General features: G+C 44.7%; 1 protein-coding gene across 2 annotated transcripts in view; it reads right to left on the bottom strand.

The window, feature by feature from the left end:
• CLVS1 (clavesin 1) overlaps nucleotides 1-19,219 on the bottom strand; it is a 98,875-nt gene that overhangs the window by 3,963 nt on the left and 75,693 nt on the right. For both annotated transcript variants that reach the window (XM_017829636.1, XM_017829637.1), the window contains exons 4-5: nucleotides 12,373-12,483; nucleotides 11,015-11,250 (exon numbers count right to left, since the gene is read on the bottom strand). In XM_017829636.1, the coding sequence (XP_017685125.1) occupies nucleotides 11,015-11,250; nucleotides 12,373-12,483 (347 nt within the window). The remainder of the gene's footprint in view (nucleotides 1-11,014; nucleotides 11,251-12,372; nucleotides 12,484-19,219) is intronic.

Below are 19,219 nucleotides of genomic sequence, written 5' to 3'. Positions count from 1 at the left end.
AAATCTGGAAAATCAACAGTACCCAGCTGTTTCTCCAGCAGGCCAGCCATATATTTCAAATGACAGCACTGCATAGGTATGTACATCAATATCTAAGAGAACAGATGGCTTTATGTGTGTGGTCACTTTAATGCAACTGTCTGCAGTTCAGTCAAAAACCATGTAAGAAGACTGGATGCAGGCCTTCTAGCTGCACTGGTTTCAGGAGGCTTTTGTCAGAGTATAGCTGCTGTTGTTCAGCTCACAGGAGTTGATGTGTGTTGGGCATCAGTTTTGTTTCCCATAAAAAGTACAGTCCCAAAATCCTGCACTGAGCTAACAGTAACTGCCAGAATATCATAGCATATTTGTCTGAACAGACATCTTCCAGTTCTCTGATCCCTCATTTTATGCTTTTCATCACAGCAATGCTGATGTGCTGCAGCCCACAGGAGTGAGGATGTGTTTGTGCTGGCCTTCCTTTCAGGATGTTTGTGGTGGAAAAAGGAGGGTGGCATGTTTTTTTCCCTAAAAGCGGGAGGCTTCAAACTCTCAGTGACACATTGCAGATCACAGTGTGACTCTATTTTCTAGCTCTCACCTTCCATCTGCTCATTTTCCTCAACTTCCATTCACATTTCACCAGTATCTCAGTTCTTTTCATCTCCCAATTATTCATTCCCTTTACAAAACATAATAAGCATTTTTTTAAAATCACACCCATGAATGTTTGTATCGACAAGGTCTGACAGGCATTTCTTTCTCTGCCCTCCTCCCTTCCCATCAGACTGCAGATGGTGGTGCAGCACCTTAGAGCGTGTTCTGCAACACACCTTCAGTGTATGGCTTTATCAAGCGGGAAAAACAAGGCTTATTCCCCAGTATCACAGAAACAATGCAGATGTACGAGTGTGAAAGGTGCTCTTTTGTTATTGAAAGCACTTAAAAATGAAATGCTTCCCAGGTGGTGTGGGCAGATGCTGCAAGCCCTGCTCAGCAGTGCACAACCCCAGCACAGGAGCCATGACATGTGGCTCTCTGCCCAGGCTCATAAGCCCTGCTCAAATCTCTTGCCAGTGCAAGTCTGCAGCTTTTCCTTGTGCTGGCTCACAACTCTACATGAAGATAGCAGAGTACTGTGCTGCAGAGACCTGCCTGGAGTGGCAGCTTTGGTACACCAACCACAGCACTGCAAAGAGATGCAGCAGCATCAATGTCTAGGGGCATAGTTGGACTGTGAAGTGACCCACTGGCATTGTGAGTCAAGGGGAAAAGCAGCATTAAAACTGTGGCATAACCTTACTGCCAGTCCAGGGCTTAGCCAACAGGACAGCAGTAGCAAGCTGCTGCACTTCCCAAATGGAAGCTGACTTTGTGGCCACTGTGGCAGCAGTGATCACCTTTCTCCCTTGTGGTGAGCACACCCTAGGGAGAGGTCTCTGAGTAGTGCCTTGGCACATCAAAGTCAGGGGCAACCCTGGCCCAGATCTGTGCCTAACTAACTAATTGTGTGAAGAAGTCACTGTGAGTGCACCCGCACTGCTAAAGAGGCAACTGCTGCAGAGTGAAGCCCAGCACAAAACCCCTCATCCTACCTATGCCTGACAGCTCTCTCCATGCCTTTTCTTTCCTGACATCTGGCCACGGCTGCTTGTCTCCACTGCACAGCTCACTGCAGGGTGTGCACCAGAGAGGGGTAGGGATGACACTGTACTGCTTTCAGCTCTAACCATGGCCTGGCCAGCTGGGCACCCAGTCATGACCTGTCCCTTAGCCCACACCACACCCCTGGGGTGCAGTGCATACCCTTTGGCACTTGCTGTATAACCAGTTCTCTGGTGGGCTATGACACAGCTCTCAGCTTGCTGCAGACACTCTGAATCATGAAAACATACAGAAATGCTTAAGTATTTGACACAGCACATATAGTCTCATATCTTCAGGACAGTGAGACCCAGAGGGGAGCAAGAGCTAGGCACTATGCAGGGCAAATGCAGCCAGACTCCTCTGGCAGAGGCTATCCCTCGGTAATACAGACAGGAATTGGTCTGTGCCACCAACCTGGGAACTAGGGTGCACATCTCAGTCTTCTTTCATCAGTGTAGATTTGCCATATATCTCCCACTTCTAAGTGCTCTGAGCTTCTCTGTCAAAATTTTGCCTAGGTTACAATCCCAAGTCCAGGGCAGGAGAAAGGCACAGATGAGAGCTTGGCCTCTTCATTTCCTTTCTCTGCTATAGACTGAGTCTTCCACATGCTTTTTGTCACATAGAAGGAATAGGAGAACCTGCTTGAGACAGGAGTTCCTGGAAGACACTTAATCCCCTGGAGTCCCATATGTCACCTATCAAAAGGTAAGCCTAGTAGTGGGTCCAAATAAAGACGACACTGCAGCAGCAAACACCAATGTACAGCAGATTCAGCAGAGCTACTATAAAGTATGCAGAATTTGATATCTAAAAAACGAATTTCAGGCCAGCTAATGAAAAAATTTCTTCCCAAACTTTATGAATATTCATGAACACACACACATGCACTTGTCATCACCACTTATGCTTTTTCTGCTCATCCCCATTTCCTTGCCCACCAAATGCTCTTTTTAGCCCAACAGCTTCAAGTCCCCTTGTTCAGACATTCCAGTCCTTTACTCCTGCCTCATCTTTCAGCCTGCTTTTTTTGCTCCCATTCCAGTGATTCCAGTTCTCAAAATCTCAGACACTGAATCATAGTCTCTTTACTGCTGTGTGGCAATAACAGGGCAGATGGAGCCCTGAGAGTAGAGGGGACCAGTCTTCCTACTTCCCCATCATACATCATAAGTTTCCTGTTCTTAACAAGAACAGCACTACAACATGAAAGCAACCCTGCAAATGCACTATTTAGGCTGGAAAGTCAAGCACCACCACAGTGTGAAAAGCCAAAATATAGGTTGTGGGAGCAGCAGTCACTTGGCCAGGTGTGTGGGGGTGTTGTGACCCCCGCATTGCTCCCTGGCCCCAAGGGCACACACTTATTTCTCAGAAAGCTCTTTCCTCCCTCAGTGCTCAGCTCAGACAGTGCTGTGCTAGTAAGTGGCTATTTATTTTGCTTTCTTGTAGCAGTTCAGTGTGTGGCTCTGTGACACATTTGCTGGATATTAGTCCAAGCCTGCTCTGAAGATAGCCTTTGTTAATTCCCTCCTGAGCTTTTCTGTGGAGTTCTTCAATGCAGCACTTGTGTGCCTCTTAAATGCTAATTCATTTACTGCCATAGCATGACTGTGAGAGTTGGTTTTCTTTTAATTTTCATTTTGCACGTGGAGAGCTGAAGTGCAGTGAGATTAGGGTACAAGTATTCCTCTAATATGGGGTGCCCATTTCCCAATGCTGAAGGTCTGATTTTGCAGAGTCCTCAGCATTAAATGACAGCATGAATGTTCAAAGCACGTGCTGGATATTTCTATACCCCAAAGTCTATAGCTTGGCAGGTTGAAAATAAGCAACATGCAATCTCACCATCTGTGTGAAATTTGGTTTAAGCTACTTGCCAGCCTGACACAGGGGCTCAGGGGGAGAGTGAGAGCAGGATCTGCTTCTCCAGTGTTGCACCTGACAGCCTGAACCAAAGGATCACTCCTGGTTTCCATCAGCAAGCAAATGCTTGCCCACCAAGCGTGCGTCCTAGCCCAGCTGCTTCCAGTCTGTTATGCCTACCTCATCTTTCAGTCTGCCTTATGGCTTCCATCCCAGTGACCCAAGTGCCCAGTATCCCAGGTGGGTTCACCGCTAAATCCTCATCTCTCCAATTCTCCTGCCAAGAGCAGAGAGGATGCAGCCCTGAGAGCAAGGGGTGCCAGTCTTCCAAATCCTGGCTCCATGTCTTGCTATAGAATGGCCTAATGTAGGGACAATAGTGATCACAAGTAAAAGTTGTAATTGCAAAAGCCCTCTGCACCCCATAGCCTAGACAGGAGATGCACATTGCAGGCATGAACCATCAACCAAAGCTGAACAAGTTTATTTATGTTGGGAGGCCAAGCTAAAGCATGAGGCAATCCTTGGGGCCATTAAATGCTAAAATTAAATATGTTTCTACAGGTCATGTGTGAATTGCCCTTTCAAAGGCTAGTAATTCAGCCAGATGTAGGTGGATTTTTCACAGGACAGCAAAAGACATAAGCAGTGTAAAACCATTTGTTTTATTAAGTGTCATGTTTCTAATCTAAACTACTAAACTTTTGGCAAATTTATAGCCAGGTGAAGACATAATTTACAATGCAATATTTTAGGCAGACTGAACACCACTGGTTCTGCCATTCCCACCTCCAGCCTGTGTTTGTGCACCCATGCACTGGGAATTGAGTGCTGTAAACAGATGAAACCCATGCTGCTAATGTCCCCAGAGAGCAACTGATTTCCTGCTTTGCCCCAGGGCATCCCCAGCACCAAGCTATCAGTCCCTCCTGTCCTTGGTTCACCTGTGGCTTTGCAGCTCGGATCTCCTTGGCTTCTCTCATTGCTTATTCCTGAGGGTATTCTGAACCATCTCTCCTGCAGCTTCCCTAGGACCTCCTAATGTGCCAGATCCACCAATTCCTTTCCATTTCTCTCTGATGTATGAGCAGAACTCTGGTCAAAAGCTATAAAACTGTTCAACAGCTAATAATCTGTATTACTAGGTAATGTATACATTACATGATTTGCATGTCCCTGGAACACCTGCTTTACTATCAAGATGAGTCTCATTCATCATCTCTGTATGGGGGAAGCATTTCTGCGGAAGTATTTATAAATTCTCCATTGTTTGAAATAATTTATAATAAAATAACAAATGTAAGCCTTGCACCATAGGTTTTGCGTATTATAGAGCTATTTTATCACAAAGAGTTTCTTTCTTTTCCTCCAAAACTAGTAGAAATGCACCCCAGCTACAAGCAGGGCAACCTAGGTGCCATCCATGGGCAGTGGGAAGTTTTCACACATTTTCATACTGATTTTTATTTGCTGGTATTTTACTACTTCTGCAGTTAATTGGTGCTGACTGTGAACCGACATAAAACATGACCCATAAAAGCAGAAACATATGGCGAAGGAACATTAAGGTCACACTAAGGATAACAACTAGAAAGGTCTGCCTTGCACAGCCCAGCTGGGCATATGGAGGAACCAGTCTGAATAAATAAAAACCTTAAAAAGTCACCCCCATGAATGGCCCCTTTTGGATCTAAAACTGTTCCAGTCGGCATTAGTGTGTACCAGTTGTAATACCCTTCCTTCTGGAAGCAGGATCCTGTTTCCGAGAAACAACAATTAGTTTCAGCAGCAAGTTCATTTGAATATCAGGCTTTTGAAAATGCACACATCAGGAGGCAATAATGGCAAACCCTAATCTGTACTTTAAAATCCTTTCACTCTAATCTAGGACATAAAAATCCACATGCTCTAACTCAATAGCACTGAGTTAGAATGCAATGCAGTGCAATGCATTCTTACAGGCTTTTTTGCTGTATTTTCAAAATGCCTAATATGAGGGCTCTTCACAAACCACTAGGCAGGTCATTGCCTGTTTATGTGCACAAGTCCTTTAGAAAATGGCCTCAAATATGCCAGGTCATGTTCAGATTAGATATCAGGAAAAGTTTCTTCACTGGAGGTGTTGTCAAGCATTGGAACATGCTGCCTGGGGAAGTGGTGAAGATACCATCCCTGAAGGTATTTAAAAGACATGTAAATGTGGTGCTTAGGGACACCTAAGTGTTTAGTGGTGGACTTGGCAGTGCTGGGTTAATGGTTGGACCTGATGATCTTAAAGATCTTCTCCAACATAAATGGTTCTATAATTCTATGATTCTATTAGTTTCTACTTCAGAGCAGAAAAATGTAATGGTGTCTTAATACACAGATTGTACATTTTCACAATTAGTGTGTTCGGCTCTACTTTAAATGTTTTACCCTAACTCTGAATTTACTGAGTCTCTAATAAGGTTGACTCAGTGATAGCAATGTTCTTGCAACCCATGTTATCCTAAGAATAATTTTTAACCCCAAATTTGATTAAAGTTATAATTAATTAAACTTTGATTAAATAAATTTCATTAAACAGCACAGACTGTTTGGCCAGAATAAATATGTAGTTGTTAGGTAAAATTTCCTTTCTCTGAAGGTCAATTGTAAATTGCAGTAGGTTTTCAGGCCTATTTGCAGCAGCAGCAAGCTAAAAGCAAGCACTTTTTTGGTGCCTGGGAGGGCAGAGAAAGAACATTCAGCTCACAGGCTGTGCTCGGTGCCTGCACAGGGAACAAGCAAAGGCAGAGAACACTCTTTGTCACTTGGATGAAGACCCAGTTCAGACATCAAGAAGTGACCCAGATGCAGCTGCAGAAGCAAGTGACACGGAGGTAATGTGCTGCTGCAATTTACTTTTTGCTGCTGGACTTGAGTGTAAGAGCAAGGGTGATGCTGGGGAAAAAAGGAAACTCTTCAAAGAACTGAGCTCTTTCACATCTTCCCCCGTCACTGAATCCATCCCTCCAACTAGGGATGCTCACCCACTGCGGTCAGGTACTCGAATAACTACAGGCATGCTTCTCCCACTGTGGCTGGCCAAAAAACTATGCCCTATTGGCACAGTGATATGTAGAGAGCAGTCCCTGACTCTTTAACTGCTAGGCTTAACCACCACCATAACTATTCATTAAACTGCACATCCAGATAAAACCTCCAGCTTTTCCTAAAAACAACAGCTCATCAACAAAAGCCAGCATGAGCGCCTCAGGCAAACGCTTTGCTTTTGTGTGAGCTCCCTGTTGATTAAAGCAACCCAAGGCCCCTTTCTGACCATCAGGGCTCACAGAATATTTGGCCACAGCTCAAAGGGAGGTGACTTTTTTCCCTGTACGCCAAATTGTCACACCATTTACATTGCTCTCAAATCTCAAAGCTCATAAGTGACAGGCTCCCTGTGTAGATGCAGGCCCTTCAGAAGAGATGGCCCAAGACAGGGGAAGGATCTGTTGTCACTGCTGCTCGCAGGACTGTTGAATGGATGTGGCCAAGCTCTTGGATTAAACAAACTTTGCTATTACTGTATCAGTGCTGGTTTGCATGTTTACTACCTTGCCCATTTCAGACTTCACTGAGCTGAACTTAATAAACATATATTCTGAATGAATTTTTGTTATTGTTGCTTCCTCCCCCTCCCTCTGGCCATTAAGACTCATTATGTGGAGTCATCAGCTGTTTTGCTTTGTTTCCCATCTGTTCATACAGTCCTTGGGTTCTGAGATAACACTGCAGATGGGAGTGCAATTTCCACTGTTTTGATTTTGCCCCAGTGGGGCTTCATGTGGCCACTGGTGGAAAAGTTGCAATGATTTTGATTAAAGATTTTCCATATTATAGAAACTTGTCAATCTCAAAATTTTAAAGATTGTGTCAGTGTCTGGAGTCAGTGGCAGTCTTTTTCTAAGAGGATTATCAATCCTTATCCCCATCTACAATGCCTCCATTCTTTGAAATCAACAAGGACTCTTTTTTGAGAATAAATCTCGTGCAAGTTCAAGTCACAGGGAAAAACCACCCCTGCCTGTGAATAGGAAGAAGGTGGCATTCTGGTCCCAGAAATTGGAACCTAATGAGACTTTGACAGGCAAGTCTAATCTCCTGTAGCCACTTCATATTCAAATGTTCATATTAGACCTTTCACTTGTGTATCTGTTAGGCTGTCATATTGGCACGCTGTTTCAGTCCTCTGATAACTAGCAAACTAACTCTCGTTTGCAGCCAAGGTATACTTTGATCAGCTTATACCTATTTGATTCTGTGCCTGAGTTGTCCTTTTTCTCAAATACCTGTTTCTCTGTCCCCAGTTTTTATTCCCTTCAAATCCATTTCAACCTTTGCTCTGAGAGACTGAACAAAGCATTGTCTTCTACAGCTTCTTGCTGAAAAAATATGCTCTCCACTCTCCTCAGTCTCCCACAACTCTCAGGTGAACTTGTTTCAATTTGTATGCACCTGCCCTGATGACGGGAGCCAAAGCACTGCTGCCAGTCCTGAACCCAACATACAGGCATGCACCTGCTCCAGCTTCAGCGCCCCCCCCCCCACTGCTGCTTGGTGCTGTGTTTTTTCCTGGTCTGCATTTTGAGATTTATTTTAATTTTCAGGCCATGACTTCAGTTTGGTCTCAGACACGTCTTGAAAATTCCCTCTTTCTCCCCCTCTGCATTCATTTGCTAACAGAGATTAAGTGGCTACAACAGTTATTCTCTGGTTCCATTTCCTGTCACTTCTCTTCAAGATATATAAATCATATCTTGATTTCTCAGCATCTCTGCTACTAAAATTTCTGCACACTATATTTGGAGTAGGTTGTGCCCAGGGTGACAATTGTAGGGGATGGCAGCACTTCATTCCACAGGGACATTTCTCTGTGGTCAAAGTGCAAGACTCAGTTACTATAGCAGCACTGAGCTCAAAGATTAAGAATGCTTTCATACAGTACTGGTCCAGTGGCAGCTCAAGCAAGGATGCGCTTGTGTGGCTTTGCATCAAGTGGCCACAGAGTCAGGAGGGGCTGCAACTCTGCACCATGTCATGCAGCAGGACAGTGCCATAGAGGGGAAAGTAGCTCCAGACTTCTGGATAAATCCACCTCCCATAAGCACTGCCCTTCCCTGCAGCGGATTACTGGGCAGGTAAACCTGCAGTGATACCTGGGAAGTCAGAGAGAAGAGGACCCATAATTGTTTAGCAAAGCTTTTCATCCTTAAATTGTAGAAACCTAAGAAGGCTCGGTCTTTATATATTTACCCCTTTCAGAGGAATAAGTTGCTAAAGAAAAGGTCAGTGACCTTGACCTTTTTTTGGTTAAACCCAACATTTCACCAGAGAAACACAAAATTAACGTATTACCTAAAAATGTATGCTGTGAGTGGAGGAGTAGAGGAGAGATTTTCAGTGAAACTAAAAAATTGCTTTAATAAGGGGAGAAGTGATAGGACAATTGTGAGGGACTTATATTTAAGATGAAGAACAATGTTAGGAGATCACCTATGTATAGTGTAAACCTCCCTGGAGTAACCAGGAATCTCAGCCATAGCCTGAGTTTCTCATTGTCTTAGAGATCTATGAACCTAAAGAGGCAAGGAGGGGAGATATATAAAGACAGGTATTGCTGGTAGAAGTCTGGAGACCTTTTAAGATGCCTTAGATATAAATCTGGTCTAACAAATCTAATAAAGCACACAATCATGCTTTCTGAGCATAGGCTTTTACCTATGCTTAGGCCAAACCATCATTTCAGGGGAAGAAGAATCAAAGGAAATACTCAGAGAGGAAAATCTGTTGAAGCCATGAACTTTTCACCTCTAACAACAAGTAATGACCACAGGGTGCAAGATCAGATGATTGACTTAACTGCTGAGTAACAAAATTAGGCTAAAAGTTAGATCTAGTCTGCCCAGAGGCAACATGACAAATTAGATTCATCCACTCCCCATATTTGTATTAATATTCTTTTGTATTAGTGAACAGATTATAAAAGAAGGCTTTGCCTCAAGGCAGGGTTTTTTGGCACTGAACTAATTTTCAAGCCGAGGTTCTTCCCTAAGGGCATGATAAGAACCTCCCTCCTTTGCAGTCACGGATCCTCTCCTCAGCGAGGGTTTACCTGTGAGCAGTTCTTAACACTTTGGAGCTTTAAAAACCTACAAATTTCTTTCTATAAAGCTAAAATGTATACTCTTGAGATGTGTTTTAATAACAATGAAATATTTAGTCAGTATTTTTCTAAGATTATTCTGTTTCACTGTCAATATTAAAAAAAAAAATAATTAAAATCAGCTCTCTGGGACAGGCTCTGTAAACTCAACCCAGCTCCCAGTCTTGGCTGGCAGTCAGTAGTAAGAATTGCTGACAATGCAACTGACAGTGCAATGGCTGCAGTTCATAGCCCCTCAGTCTTGCGGCCCTGTGAGCCCTTGATGTCGGTCATAAGTGTTTGTGTTTCCTGCACGAGGCCTCACTTTGCAGACACAGCTGTGTGGCATCCCTCTGACCTGGGAGGGAGCTGTGAATCAAGAATGCATTTCTTTTTCCTCTGAAGATGAAAGACTTTTAAAATTAATTGCATGACATTATGGCTTGTCTGTGTTGTCAGCTTTGATTTTGCTGTGACAAAATGATGGCCGTTCCCTGTCAGAGAGAGTGATGCCGTGCCTGTTAGCACTGCACTCATCAAGTGGCAGCAGCGAGGAAAGCATCACTGCGATCTCCATGGAAAGCAGTTTCACGGAGTGGGATGCCAAGGGTGAGCCGAGCGCAGATGTTACACTCACACAGGGGAGCAGACCTGGCCACCACTCACTGCAGCTGGTGTTGGCTAAGCCATACCACCCACAACCTTGTGCCAGGTATCCAACTTCCTGACTGCATCCCCGGAATCAGTCCAAACTGCTGAGGGTGATACTCTCCAGAGGTATTATTTTGAGCATTCAGAGCTAAATGCACAATCACTAGAACTAAAATCAGAGCTCTTAAAAGAACAGCTCTGCAGCTGCCTTTGCAGGGCTTGATGAAGCCAGCGGGAGCAGAAGCAGAGGGAGAAAACCAACCCCTTTTCCCTTTAGAGGGCAGTGTTCATCGTACAACAGCCACATTTCTAAGGAGGTAAATCCCTTATAGATAACAACTGGGTCAGCAGCAGCAAAGCAGAGGCAAGTAATAGGGACCAGCACTGAAGCAGTGCTGCTGGTTGCACTGCACCGTACAGAACAGCATCTCACTCTGATATACTTTCTGTAATGCTCTGTGCAGAGGCTCATTAATTTCCCCTCATTTTCATGCACAGTAATCAGACAAGTAATTACGGTTCCACTGAGAGGCTTCCTTTCTCCCACCACACCATGAGCACAGTCCAGGGTGAAGGGCTCCTTACCATCAACATTTGCCAAATTACAGCTTCTCTTTGAGCCAGATGAGCCCTTCCTGTGAGATTTATGCCAAACCTGCTCAGAGAGCCAAATAAGAGATGATTTCAAAGGCAGTACTGTACCTTTTCATGGGTTTGGGTGAGGCCTCCCGCTCCAGGTTGGAGGACGCGTGCTTCACGTGCATGGCATTGTAGGAGGTGTGGGTGTACTCGTTTTCGTCGCTGTAGTCGGGACCAAGTAACGTTCGAGCCCATGTGCCCATGTCGTAGGGAGGAAGAGTCCCCCCGAATTCAGAGGGCAGGCATTCAGGATGTATTAGCTGGTGAAGACTGTTCAGGTTGTTACCATGAAGAAAGATCTTTAACAAATAAAAGAAAGTTCAAAGTCATCATCGATTCCTTACTTCATTAAGCACAATAATAGCAGCACTAATGAGGTGTGGAGTGTCATTAGTTGACAGCGCAGTTTCAGGTGGGAATTTCTAAAGCCCTCGGGGTTGGCTCAGTGGATGAGGAGGTGGGTATTAGCTTTGGGGTGGGCAGCTGAAGAGTTAGCCTGGCACTATAAACACTTCTGAAAACTCCTATTGCCTTGCTTTTAGCCCATGACACTTTCAATTTCTTAAGTGCCAGATCAGGAGAAGTGGAAGTCAGGAGTTATGATTGATTATCGCTACTGTAAGAGATTAGAGAAGTGAGAAGAAAAGGGTGACAGCAGAGCTTACTGAAAGTAGATGTGAAGAGTAGGTCTTCAGCATCTGAGAGGGCAACCAGCTCTGCGCTCCAGGACTGACATTTCCCAGGGGTGTACCAGGCTGTGTTACCACTTTGCACTGCTTCAGCACCATCTGTCTCTCTAATCCCTCTTTGCTTTCAGGCTGGTTCTACCCTTGTCCTGCCTAGTCAGACATAACTCAGGGTGGGCTCTGGGGCCTCCTGAGGGATGATCCGGTCATTGGCTGATAGACTGCAGAGAACAAATGGCTAAAATGACTGCCAGACCACAATTCACATGGGTTTCAGTGGAGAAGATCTGCCTCTTCTGCAGTATCAGAAAACAGCCTTCAGCCACGTGCATTTTTGTGTGGAAACGTGAGTTACTACCATGTGAAAACAGTCAAGTTCCTGAAGGAATGAAATAGGAATTTTTACTCCAACAAAAAGAGTTGAGCTGAAGTTACTTCACTTGCAAGTAACTTCAGCCAGGCCTGATAATCCCTCCACACTGATGATTCTCTTCTATCCCTGGGCATGTCCCAGTAAAATGTATACACACTTTGTTAGTGACAATGGGTTTCTGGTCCCTAGCAGAGTTATTGATTTATTTCAGACCATTGAAAACCCTAAGGTTTAAAAACAGCAGCAATTCTGAGGCCATATGCAAAATGCAGAGAGAAAAAGAAGAGAGCAGGCAGCTACTCGGTTACTCCAGGTCTGCAGCTTCCTATCCACCCTCCATCACCCGACCCTCATCTAATTACCCTTTTCCTTGTCTTGTCTTTGAGAAACGGTTTGATTAGCGTGTACAGGGCATGGATGTACCAGGGCTGATTGACAAAATGGACTCCTCCAAAACGTGCAGGAAAGCTGTCCTATAGAAAGAAAGAAAGGCAGTTAAGAGTCGCAGTGCTTTAGTCCGGCAGTCAATAGGATGAAAGTCAGAGGAAGAATCTGCCTCTTTCCATCTGCAAATGAGCACTGGGCTCGCTGGGAAGGGGCAGAAGAAAAATAGAAAGAAAAAAACCCAACAAAACCAAAAACAGACGCCTGGAAACGTTTGTATCAGTTTCCTCTGTTGGCAGAGGCAGTCTCTTCGCCCCTCCACACGCTGATGCATCAGTTGCCGATGAGATGCCTGTGATTTAGAGTCGAGTCTCCAGCCACTTAGCATGAACATTTTTTAACTCCATCAGGGCATCTGACTGGGCTGGCCTGGGAAGTGAGAGGGGGTTGATAAGCACCGCTCCCTCGAGGGGAAGCTTTCTAATTTCTCATTGTGCAGCGCAAGGCAAGCCCCCAGTTCCCACGCACATCGCTGCTCAGCACTCACCTTTTCACCCTTCGGCCTCCCTGCCTCCCCCTGCTAAAATCATCATTACAATGGCTGACCTTTCGGGGTGAGCAAGCAGCTTATTACAGGGAGGAGGATGGGTGGGAAATGCTGATGAGTGAAGGTGTAGGGAGAGCGCACCATGACAGCACCATGGAAACTGCTGGAGCCGCGATCGCTCTCGCTGCCAGGCTGAGCTCAAACACCCTCGGCATTAGTATGCAGGTAACGTCCTGCTGGCGAGGTGTTAGCTATAGCATCCTACCCCTGCTCCGTCAGCCTGGCACGCTTCATAGGAGGTTGCTGGCGTGTCTTTAAAGGTTATTGTATATTGTGAAGGGTATTTTGTACCTATGACCTTATCTAACAAATGTCAGTCAGGGAAGACCCTAGAATTTTTTTGCATTGCATAAATAATGGGACAACTGCTGCTCCTGTGTGCAAATATACTTCCAGGGAGAGGAGAGAGGCCGTCTCTCCACTGTGAAAGGAGATTCTGATGAAGCCGTCCTCATCCTGTGTGTGCTCCTAACCCCTACAGCTCAGCATGTAAAGCAGAGCATAATCAGGTCTCTTCCTTCAGGGCTTTGGGTCTGGGATGCAGATAGGTTCCTTCCCCCCACAATTAGCACAGAGTGTCCTGGGGTTTTCTCTCGCTTTCCTCTGGAGCATCAGAGATTGAGCACAGCTGGTGAGAATACAGGGTGGATTTGTGAGATGATATGAAAAATCCTCTTATACACCTGCTTGGTAGAGCTTCTGCGCTGCTTCAAGGTCAGTTTTTTCCCCAGGTTAACATTATGTATGCGTCCACCACCTCCTGTCATGCAGTGCAAATCAGCAGGACTCTCCATGCTTTTTAGCACTGACTATGGATTGCCGTGGCAGTCATCCTAAAGGATACTCAGGTAATGTTTGTGAGCAGCCACAGGCATTAAGTGATACCTTTTTCTTTTGCTATACAGTATTTTGCTATACAGCTGCTTCCAACTCAGGTCAGTTGACCTGAAATCATTACAAGTCTCAATATTAGATGCTCTGTGAAAGACTATTGGGTAATCAGGCCATCCTGAAGGAGGACAAGCAGTGCAACATCACAAGTGATACCATTTTAAATTCTAGTAAACTATGAATTGAGCTTTTAAGACTCCACCTTGTCTGGGGTCCTCACATAAGAATGGTGTGAACCTGTTAGAGCGAGTCCAGAAAAGAACCACAAAGATGATCAGAGGATCAGAGCACCTCTCCTACAAAGACAGGCTGAGAGAACTGGGTAAAGAGGGGTTGAGATGACAGGTTTAGAGTAGACGTTAGGAAGAAATTCCTCCCTCAGAGGGTAGTGAAGCACTGGAACAGGTTGCTCAGAGAAATTGTGGATGCCCCATCCCTGAAAGTGTTCAAGGTCAGGTTTGATAGGGTCCTGAGCAACCTGATCTAGTGAATGGCATCCCTGCCCATGACCAGGAGGATTGGAAGTAGATGACCTTTAAGGTTGTTTCCAACCCAAGCCTTTCTATGATTCTATTTTATGATTCTATGATTCTTTTTAAGGATGTTCTGTTGAGGTGTTCATTTGTAATAAAGATGACTGTATTTCCACTGCTATTGGAATATTCATTAGAATTTAGGAATGCATCTCTGACTGAGATAAATTACTGCAGTGCTGCAAGTTGTAGTGACTTCAACTGGGCTGAGCCAAGAAACAGCTGCAGAGAGTCCGAGCCCACCTAGAAAAAAACATGGCCTGACAGAAATATGAAGTGAAGTCCAAAGTGATTTTCTACCGTGCGATAACCTAAAATTGTGTTTTAGAGCAGACCAGAGCCATAAAATGGCCATCTCATGTAAAATTCACATATTCAGGTGCCTTTCTCGCACATGGGAATGAAAATTTTAAGATTTGAAACTTTTCACAGATTATTCTAAAAAAATCTTAAGACAAACTGGAATGTTCCCTGTTTACCTTTGTTTATTTATTTATTTCACAGAAGCACATAATCACAGAATATGTTGAGTTGGAAGGGACCCACAAAGATCATTGAGTCCAACTGGATCCCCACAAATCTATAGGGCCTGATAGGATTCATCCCAGAATCCTCTGAGAGCTGGCTGATGTCATTGCAAACCTCTCTCAATGGTTTTTGAGCAGTCTTGGGAATCCAGAAAGGTCCCAGTTGACTGGAAGCTGGTGAACGTTCTCCTACTTTTCAAGAAGGGCAAGAGGGAGGACCCCAGAAACTACAGGCCTGTCAGTCTCACTTCAATGCCTGGGAAAGTTATGAAGAAGGTTATTCTGGGAAGTACTGAAAAACATCTGAAAAGACAATGCAGTAATTGGTCAGCATGATTTCATGAGAGGAAAGTCCTGCTTGTCAAACTTGATTTCCTTTTATGAAAAGGTAATCCGCCTAGTTGATCAAGGGAAGCCAGCTGATGTAATATTTTTGGATTTCAGTAAAGCTGTTAATACTGTCCCTCACAGGATCCTTCTGGACAAAATGTCCAGCACACAACTGGATAAACACATCATGCAGTGGGTGAGCAATTGCCTCACAGGTCAAGCACAGGGGGTAATAGTGAATGGGGTAACATCAGACTGTCGCTAGTGGGGTCCTGCAGGGCTCCATCTTAGGCCCTTGTGCTCTTCAACACCTTCATAAAGGACTTGGACAGAGGACTGGAAGGGACACTAAACAAATTTGCAAATGATACAAAACTTGGAGAAGCTGTTGACTCCCTCAAAGGCAGAGAGGCCCTGCAGAGAGACCTTGACAAATTAGAGGTCTGGGCAATCATCAACCATACGAAGTTCAACAAGGGAAAGTGCCGGACTATGGCCCTGGGATGGGGCAACCCCGGAGGTATGTACAGACTGGGGAATAAGATGTTGGAAAGGGACCTGGGTGTCCTGGTTGATGGCAAGTTGAATATGAGTCAGCAGTGCCCTGGCAGCCAGGAGGGTCAACTGTGTCCTGGGGGGCATCAGGCAAAGCATCACCAGCCGGTCGAGGGAGGGGATTGTCCTGCTCTGCTCTGTACGGGTGGGGCCTCACCCTGGATATTGTGTGCAGTTTTGAGTGGCATCATATAAAAAGACAATAAACTATTAGAGAGTGTCCAAAGGAGGGCAACAAAGATGGTGAAGGGCCTTGGGTGGAATCCATATGAGGAGTGGCTGAGGTGACTTGGTTTGTTCAGCCTGGAGGAGACTGAGGGGAGACCTCATTGCGGTCTACAACTTCCTCGTGAGGGGAAAAAGAGGCACAGACACCAATCTCTTCTATTTATTTCTCTATTTATTTATTTGTTTCTTATTAATTCTGTGTCTGTCAAGCTGGCTGCCGTCTCACAAGTTGTATCTCTAAGGAAGAAGTTCTGCACACCTTTGCTCTTTGGGAGTAAATTGCCATAGCTGTTCCCAGGCTGAACTGTAGCAGCACAGGTCAGTGTAGAAGACACAGTCTGAGTCTGAAGCACGAAACAGTAAATGAGAGATGGGAAGCAAGCGAATAATTTTAAGACACAGAAATTTATACGGACCCGAAAAAGAAAATTGTTTTGCCTTCTCGCTGGAATGCACAAATTATATTAATCCCAACCTTCAGTGAGAAATGTCATTTGGACTTCATTTCCAAGGGAGAATGTGGGTTTTTTTGAACATGTTGACCAGCCTTAACAATACCATGTTACCCAGAAAGGTCTAAATACTGAGAACTACAGGAACCAGCCAGAGGTTTAAACTGGCAGCCTGTCTTTGGAAAAGGTCGACTATGGAGCAGGATGTATTTTCCTATATAGAAAATTAATTTTATGTCCACCCAATACAGATTGTTGAGTCTATTAACTAGATTCTGTCTGATACATTTGTAGATTAAGTATTACAGGAAAGCCTGTCATATAACAATTTTATTTAAAAGCAATTGCTTTCTTTTCGTTCTGAAGGTACATCCACAAATGCACGAAGACCCTTGAAAAGGAAACATGATGATCAGGAAAAATAACAAACACCAAGGAACATTTCTTTCTGTGTGTAAATTTCTGCTAAATTTTTTTCCTTGCCCTATTAAGCACAATAAGCTCAATTTGACCTTCATCCCTCAGTCCACCTGCATTTGTAAGGCTGTCAATTAGAGTAAGGACAAAGACAATTTTTTTTTTTTTTTTAAAGCAAAGAAATTTGATGTGGGAATCATCCAGACACTATCTGGAACTGCAACATACTAATTTTACACGAGTCCCTAATTAGAGCAGAGCTGTCTTGGAAAGAAAAACTCCTGTCTGGAGGTCTGCCTTGTGCAGCTCCAGGAAGATGTATGAGACATTTCCCACACCCCACTCAGTGTCTCTGATGCTTTCCCTGGGGCAAGGTGAAAGTAGCTGAAATTGATTTTCTGCTGGAGAGCTTTTGCTTTTAGGAATTCTCTTTTGATTTCTCATGACTTGTGATTCCTTGGGAAGGTGTATTTTATAATGAGGTACATTTTTTGGAGTCAGCTGTGAAATGGACCATGGGATCATGGAGCCTTTTCTTGACCTGATTCCTTGACAAAAATACCCAGTTCTGAGGATATATTAACATTTTATTTCAATGGTGTAAATGAAATATAGCACATATGAATTGGTCTAATTACTTTTGGCACTTCTTCTTATCTGAAAACCAGGCTGGACATATTAGCATGTTGCTCAGTGGTGAAATTGCAGTGTGAATAAACACATCCAACCCAGTACTAATCTAGCTAACTTGCTTTTCAGCAATAGCAGGGAATCATGGAATGGGTCAGGTTGGAAGGGACCACAGTGGGTCATCAGGTCCAAACTCCCTGCTCAAGCAGGGTCATCCCAGAGCACATGGCATGGAATTGCATCTGAACGGTTCTTGAACGTCTCCAGTGAGGGAGACTCCACAACCTCTCTGGGCAGCCTGTTCCAGTGTGCGGTCACTTGAACAGTGAAGAAGTTCTTCCTCATATTCAGGTGGAACTTGGTGTACATCAGTTTCTACCCATTGCCTCTTGTTTGGAGAGCCTGACTCCCTCCTCTTGATACCTTCCCTTCAGATACTTACATACACTGATGAGGTCATCTCTTCTTGAGGCTAAACAGGCACAGCTCCCTCAGCCTTTCCTCATAAGAGGGATGCTCCAGTCCCTTAACCATATTTGTAGCTCTCCACTGGACCCACTCCAGGAGCTCTGCATTTCTCTTACACTGATGACCCCAGAACTGGACACAGCACTCCATATGCAGCCTCACCACAGCTGAGAAGGGTAGGACCACCTCCCTCAACCTGCTGGCAATGGTCTTCCTAATGCAACCCCGGATACCTTTGGCCTTCTTGGCCACGAGGGCATACTGTTGGCTCATGGACAGCTTGTTGTCCACTAGGACCTTGAGGTTCTTCTCTATAGAGCTGCTTTCCAGCAGGTCAACCCCCAGTCACTATTGGTGCCTGGGGTTACCCTTCCTTAGATGCAGGACCCTGCAGTTGCCTTTGTCAAATTTCAGACTTCCTCTCTGCCCATCATTCCAACCTGTTGAGATCCTTCTGAAGGGCTGTACAGCACTCTGAGGTATCAGCCACTCCTTCCAGCTTTGTGTCATCAGCAAATTTGCTGAGGAGGCATCTGCTGCTTCATCCAAGTCATTGATAAGTTAAATTGAACCTTGGAGGACACCACTAGGGACAGACTTCCAACTTGACCCTCTGCCACTGATTATGACCCTCTGGGATCTGCCGTTCAGCCAGTTCTCAACCCAATTCACTGTCCGCTCATTCAACTCACACTTCAGTGAAAGGGCTGCAGATATTTTCTTGGGCAGCTGGCTCACTCCAGAGTCAGACCAGGCCTTTTTAATTGGGACCTGAAGTGAGCTAAAACAAGGAATGTATCTAACCATGCTGCAGTGGCACCTTCCTGGAGCACTGTAGGCAAGCCGAGAGAGAGAAAATTGTCCAAACACAGGGTTTGAGTTGATTGAATGAAACCAGTGTCACTGTTGGGACTTTTGTCTAATTTGTCTTTGTTTTATTTTGTATATTTGTTTCTTTACTGTTTTCAGTTATTCTCACCCTTATCATCCCCAAAGAAGAGAAAGAAATGAACACTTGAGCGCCACAGGGGAGCTAGCAGAGGCACCCCAAATCCATACAGGTCTTAATATATCTTTTGTTTCAGGTTGGAGAAGTGTCTCCAGCCTTGCAGGATAGAGCAAAATGTTACAGAGATCAGTGTTTCCCTTCTCTGCTCAGACCTCCTGTGCAGGAAAATTTCTGAACT

This window comes from Lepidothrix coronata, unplaced genomic scaffold (assembly GCF_001604755.1).
Source record: "Lepidothrix coronata isolate B3197 unplaced genomic scaffold, Lepidothrix_coronata-1.0 Scaffold166, whole genome shotgun sequence".
Lineage (NCBI taxonomy): Eukaryota > Metazoa > Chordata > Aves > Passeriformes > Pipridae > Lepidothrix > Lepidothrix coronata.
The sequence above is the reverse complement of the archived record's forward strand: the minus strand, read 5'-3'. Positions and strand labels throughout refer to the sequence as shown.